Below are 6,948 nucleotides of genomic sequence, written 5' to 3' on the forward strand. Positions count from 1 at the left end.
AACAAATTCTACTGTTCCTAATATTCTGTAGGTTGCTCAAAAACAAAATATATTGTGTTCAGCGGAAAAACGTTTTGTTTTTTTTACCCAGTCATTTAAAAAGAACACATTTTAGAGCTGTAACGACAATACCGTGATATTTTTGCTTAAGGTTATCATACCGTCAAAATCTCATACCGGCCCATGCCTACTCCAGACCATCAATTAATATCTTTAGCAGCGAAAAGATGTGTTTGCAAGAAATAAGAAATCCACCACTAACTAGCTTTCAACTAAAATATGAGTTATGAGTTCTCTGTCCATAATATTGCTTTCTCCAGTGAAAAAGTCCTTTTTTCTTTTTTCTGAATCAGTAGAGAAATATGCACAGATCAAGCACTGTTTATATGCAAAAACAGTCCAAAACAGTTCTAAACAAATAAGTCGATGAATTTTGATGTGAGAGAACAACAGGCGATGGACTTTTTCACTGGAGGAAGAGTTATTATGAATTATGGACATATTTTGTCAGAAGCAAAGTTTTACAGTTAAAATTACTTAAAGATGAATTTGTTTCTTACGAACATACAGCTTTTCACTTCATAAGACATTAATTGATGGACTGGAGTGGTGTGGATTACTTGTGGATTATTGTGATGTTTTTATCAGCTGTTTGGACTCTCATTCTGACGGCACCCATTCACTGCAGAGGATCCGTTGGTGAGCGAGTGATGTAATGCTACATTTCTCTAAATCTGTTCTGATGAAGAAACAAACTCATCTACATCTTGGATGGGCTGAGGGTGAGTACATTTTCAGCCAATTTACATTTTTGGGTGAACTATTCCTTTAAACAAAGCCTATTTTTATGTTCCTCAATTCACTCTGGATAAAGCATCTGCTAAACACATAAATGTAACGTAAACAAAGTTGTATTAGTCATTTTAAACATTACTGCAGTAAGAACCTAAAAGGTAGGGAGAATTTTAGGAGGGAATGTCATTGTCATTAAAGGCAGAGTAAGTGATTTCTGGTAGCCAATGTTGATATTTGAAATCACCAAAACAAACACGCCCCTACCCCAAAAGGGTCTTGCCCCTATTTTGATAGCTCCGCCCCACATATACGTACGCAACCCAGGCAACGATTAGTTCTGTGAAATGCCTTATCTTTCCGCAGACGTTTTCCTCTTTTGTTTTTTTATCCGCCATCTCTATCTTTCTGTCGCTCGGCTCGGCTAATGTCCGTCCCATGCACTGAACGCGCTCTCCTCCACATCACGAGTAGACACGCCCCTTATTGCTGATTGGCTACAAGTTTGTTTTGCGATTCGGCCCAAATCAGTTTTCTAAAGTGTTTTTGAAAAATCACATACCCTGCCTTTAAATGAATGTCAAAATACCAAATATCTTCAAAAATAGGCTTAATTTCCTTCATTAAAACTCTTTCTTTCTTGACATGTTTTGTGAGATTCACACTTAAAGTTCGTTCTTTCATAATGATCTTCTAAGGAGAACAAGTAGGCCCAGACTTTGTGGCGTTACTCAAACATTCACTTCACCTTGATCTGCTCCAAGCTCCAGCCATCCTGGATGGTCTCAGAGTGTTGGAGAAAGAGCTGACAGCAAAGCCGGAAGGTCCTTTCATCCAGGTAACATGACGCAGGGTTTCTCTCAGCTGCCATCTGAGGGTAAGATTAAGCACATTTAAATGGCTAATAACTGAAGATCACTTCAACATCATGCTTCAAAACAAACATCACTGTTGACGTGAACATTGTAAAGTCAACATGAAACACCATTCCCAACCCATTTTACTTCTGTAATGTGTTTTCCGGGTAAGATAAAATATGAGATAAGATAACGTGATTTTTTCCATCAAGAGTTGATTGCACCATGAAGGCACAATCACTGGAATAACATGCAAATTAAACATGCACAATTACACCAGGAATCTGTATTAAGGAAGCAAATTGGGACAGCTCTGTTGTTGACTAAGATCTCTGAACAAATCCACATGCACATTTGGAATCGTCGAAACACAAATTCCATCACAACTTTAGGTTGCTGGATCGCAACAGTGGCTCTGGCTTCAATTACTCAAGAGGAAACGGATGATTCGCTAAGTGGCCCTTTCCTGCTCATGCCTCTTTCACCCCCTCTGCATGAACCAGCAGAAATGAGAAACATCAAACAAACCCATTTATTTGCATTCTCACTGATCAGTCGGTTTAGTGAGCATCTACAACTCCAAACTAAATGGACACAACATTGATGATTAATTACAGCGTATGAAGCAATAAACAAAATGTGCACACTCTTGAATGGATTAGCAGTGTCTGTGTGTCTAGCTATAGTCCAATTCTGACACGTGGGGAAAGGACAGTTCTTTAAATAAAGATTAGTACGTACTACTGAATCAGAATTTAGATGGGATGAGCCACGTTTGAAACCATTCTCGATACATGCACACTTGTGAACTCAAAAAGTTGCTATGCTACTTGGCAAACATAGATTTTTTCAGAACTTTTTCACTTGCCAGAAAGATTGTGTATTCCATTTATTATGATGAATATACAGAATGAATATAATGGACTAAATGATTGGAGAAGTCCTGCAAACTTCATCAGAAAGAAGTTTGTGATTTTCACTGAAGGGTACAGTTATGACATTTTGATTAATCATTACAATGTCAAAATAATAAAACAAATTTTTTTTTAAATTATAAATTAAAAATTGTCTACAAAATAATTTGTAACATGCATTTTAAAACATAGATTAAGAATTTTCATTTCATGCTGACTTGAAGGTTTTAGTAAATATTACGAACTGTGAAGAACCATTATTGTGCGTCCAATTTCACTGTCAAGAGACAATAAAGAATAAAAGCATAAATATTATTTTTATGGTTGTTGCTAGTTTGTTATAATTTAACATGGTGAATATAGCATGTACATTAATGTTTTTATAATACACAGCTGCACACTTAAAGGGATAGTTTCACCCAAAAATTTAAATTCTGTCATCATTTACTTATCATTCACCAAACAATTGATGGTAGCCATTGACTTCCACAGTATTTTTCCATACTATGGAAGTTAATGGTTATCATCAACTGTTTGGTTACCAACATTCCTCAAAATATATTTTTTAGGCTCAACAGAAGAAAGAAACTTGTACAGGGTGATTAAATGATTACAGAATTTTTATTTTTGGGTGAACTATCCCTTTAAATTTGGCATAACAATCTTAACCACAGTTGCCACAGCCATATCACCCTGCAGCCCAAGACTGGATGCCCACTGAAGCTAAGCAGGGTTGAGCCTGGTCAGTACCTGGATGGGAGACCTCCTGAGAAAACTAGGTTGCTGTTGGAACAGGTGTTAGTGAGGCCAGCAGGGGGTGCTCACCCTGTAGTCTGTGTGGGTCCTAGGGCCCCAGTATAGTGCATTGGGTGAGAAGAGATTCTGAAACAAGCTAAACTTACTGGGTTGTACCGCAAATATAAAAAAAAATATCTTGCTCTTTCTCCTCATCTTCGTCCTGCTTATCGCCTACTCATGAATTCGCTGGCTTCCGCTTATAAATGAACGTGTAAACGCTTACTTCAGTGGCTTCTATGTTTAATTCAGTATGACAGAACGCTTCATGCCGTCTTGTTATTGTACTTTTGCACATGTGGCTCAGTTCAGGACCGTCATTCGTTCACACTGGAATCTGATATTGGCCACATTTAAAAATTATAATGTGAATAGCCATATTGAGCAATAAATCGGAATTGAGCACTAATGCTTGCAGTGTGAACATAGCCACAGAGATAAACATTGTGGTTATCAAAAAGTTGTTTTCAAAAGTTTGCATTTTCAGACCCCCAAAATGACGTTGTTCTGTAAACGAATGGCGAAAACGAACAAAAGTTTTCTATTTTTAGTTGAAAATGGTGTAGCATAAATGCACCCTCAGAAACACTGACTGTATTCACACAGGTTTTCCCCCCACATACATGCACCAGCTGCCATTGGTCAGACAGATAGTCCCGCCCCAAACTCACACCATTGGTTGAGTCAGTGTTGGACTGGTCAGGATACTCAAACAAAAAATTTAATAGCCTACTTAAAGCCACTAAATTATAGTATTTCCACTATTTAACCTATGAATGATCTACATATAAACATCCATTTTAATATGCAGTTATCTCTGGTTATTAAATTTTGATAGGAAGTATTTTAACATCTAAAAATGACACAAATCACATTAAACTTACAAATATCAATATTTCATTGTATTGACATCTCAGTTACGACGACAGCCTCCTGAAACTTTATAGCCTGAATCAGATCAGGAATCTTAGACATGTTTCCAGGGAGCACCCTTTACTGATATTGACGTTACATAAAGCGTTATATGGCGTCTTAATGGAGCTGAGCTCGAATATACCACAGCGCAGATCAACATAAAGGACGGAACAACAGTTTGAGCATCAGCTCTCGTGGCGCTTCAACCGTGCAGCACTCGAGAGCACTTATTTATAAAGTAAGCAGCAACGTTGCTGTGGTAACTGCATTGCACGTTTTTTGACATTGTTGTAATTTCTAAAACGCCGGCTGCCTGACATTTTACATTGCTGCTGCATGACTCGGAGCTGTCAGAAAGAACATCCACACCAGCGCAAACTGCTCTATCGCTCTGTCTTACCATGATCTCACACGGCTACTTCCGGGATCCTGAGCGCGAAGGGGGTGAAACGGAACAGCCAGTGTTATTCAGCACAGGCGGTTTCAAGCCGCCCACTTTCGGGGGGAAAAGCACAACGCAGACATTAGAGGACAGAGAGCAGTTAAAACACTCGCCAAAATAATATACACAACCGAAAAGATCGACAGTAAAAAGTATGGTCTAGGACTTAAGAGGGGGTTACTTGTATTATTTACAATATTTTACTGAATTTTTGTTATCTGAAAAATATGTGTTATACTTTTATATGATTTTATAAATGAAAAAAATACATTTAAAACTTGTATAGTATGGAATGATCTAACCAACCAACTAGTCGAGATCAAAAGAATTAAGTCAGCATTTTCAACCCATTTTACTTCCATAATTTTATGTATTCCAGATTGAAACGGGGGAAAAATGCATGAAGGGAATTGATTGAGTGGTGAAAAGTGTGTTACCAGGACCCAATTTTGGTAAAACAATGGCTGATCTGCATATTTACTCATATTATTTCTGCCATATGTTAGTATGCTAGTATGGTATTCCAAAATCAACCAATGGCTGAGTAGCTATTTCGCTATTGGTTAACATTATCCAATAGCATGTGTGGCCTACCTGACACAGGTGGAAAGGGAATGCTATTTCAGTAGAAGTGTATTGTATTTTGATCAGTTTATGAAGACAAACATTTTATTTTCTTTGCAATATCATGCAATCGATGGATCATCCACAATAAGACGAAGAAAGTGCATTAGGAAATAAATAGGTAAGTAAACAGTCCATTTTGATTTGATGTTGACTGTCACATTGACTGTTTACAAGCACAAGAATATTCTTATGTCAGATTTGTGTAAACACAACCAGATTGCAATAAGAACATTAAGCCAATATTCCAGTTTCTAAACATGAAAATATAAATTTTGATTAAAAAATGTCCTTTATTTGAAATTTCAAACATATATATTTATATTATATAACCTACTGTTTGAAAATATTTAGCCAGAATTTGGTTAAAGAGGTCATATGATGCGATTTCAATTTTTCCTTTCTCTTTGGAGTGTTACAAGCTCTTGGTGCATAAAGAAGATCTGTAAAGTTGCAAAGACTAAAGTCTCAAATCCAAAGAGATATTCTTTATAAAAGTTAAGAGTCAACCACGCCTACCTAAAACGGCTCGTTCTAACACACCCCGTAAAATCATCATTCATTTTCATAAGGGTTGTGTTGTTGTCTGTCCTAGCCCCCCCTAAACTTATTATAAAATATGATTATTTGTCTGTGTAACAAAGTTCGTAAGGGGAAGAAGGAAGTGACTCAGGTAGGCGGTTTGGAGACTCGTGGCTCTTTTATTTCGAGCCACTGCAGGGGCGCGTGGTCCGAACAGAGGGTGAACTCCCGACCCAGGAGATAATAGCGGAGGGTGAGGACAGCCCATCGGATGGCCAAGCATTCCTTCTCAATGGTGCTGTACATCGTCTCTCTCTTAGATTCGACTAATGTACAGCACCGGCCGTTCCTCACCCCCTATCTCCTGGGCCAGGACGGCCCCCAGCCCCCTGTCCGATGCGTCCGTCTGCAACAAGAAAGGGAGAGAAAAGTCAGGAGAGTGTAAGAGCGGCCCCCCACACAGAGCAGCCTTTACCTGGGTGAAAGCCTGCTGACACAGGTCTCGGCCCGCTTCCAAACGAACTCTGGTATGGTTCACTTAAGGTGTGAATATGACCCGACCTCGATCCGACCCAATTGCAGAAGTCACGCTCAGAAACAGACAGCTCACGCATATAGTGCTGTTATTTACGTTTCAATGGCTTAAATAACTTGTTTTTAAACCACAATGCTTAAAAACAAATGCAAATGATGAGTTTTCGTGACCATGGCGCACAGCAACGTGACTGCGCTAAATAGGCTAAGCTTGCCGCAAAAATTATCATGACTATGTTGGGGGAAAATAGTAAGGAGATATTTTAATTATTTATTAATAAACTAGTGTTTTATGAGTCAGTGTGCTATGAAGTTGATGATCCTGACTCGCCATCTCATCATTGGTTGCGCCTTTAGAAAGAAATGCATCTTTACGGATTACATAATAATAAGAGTATTCTTACCTTTATGAGCAAAAATTATGCCTTATTTAATTTGTTTCAACTGATGTCCTGAAGCGTGCTTAAGCTTCCACTCTCCGCACAAACGATTGGATATGCGCCTAATAGTGCACATTTATATAGGTTAAATGTTTAAACTAACATTGTGATGT

At 38.2% G+C, this 6,948-nt stretch overlaps 1 protein-coding gene across 2 annotated transcripts in view; it reads right to left on the minus strand.

The window, feature by feature from the left end:
- LOC107758601 (ubiquitin-like-conjugating enzyme ATG10) overlaps positions 1–4,715 on the minus strand; it is a 23,525-nt gene extending 18,810 nt beyond the window's left edge. The window contains exons 1-2 of one of the 2 annotated variants that reach the window (XM_016576369.1): positions 4,674–4,715; positions 1,541–1,663 (exon numbers count right to left, since the gene is read on the minus strand). In XM_016576369.1, the coding sequence (XP_016431855.1) occupies positions 1,541–1,663; positions 4,674–4,676 (126 nt within the window). In that variant the 5' untranslated portion in view covers positions 4,677–4,715. Of the gene's footprint in view, positions 1–1,540; positions 1,664–3,313; positions 3,327–4,673 lie in introns of those variants that run through there. The other variant, XM_016576370.1, reaches the window with a different exon arrangement.
- Between the last annotated feature and the right edge of the window lie 2,233 nt (positions 4,716–6,948).

The sequence above is a fragment of the Sinocyclocheilus rhinocerous genome, unplaced genomic scaffold (genome assembly GCF_001515625.1).
Source record: "Sinocyclocheilus rhinocerous isolate Xijiao unplaced genomic scaffold, SAMN03320098_v1.1 scaffold623, whole genome shotgun sequence".
Taxonomy (NCBI): domain Eukaryota; kingdom Metazoa; phylum Chordata; class Actinopteri; order Cypriniformes; family Cyprinidae; genus Sinocyclocheilus; species Sinocyclocheilus rhinocerous.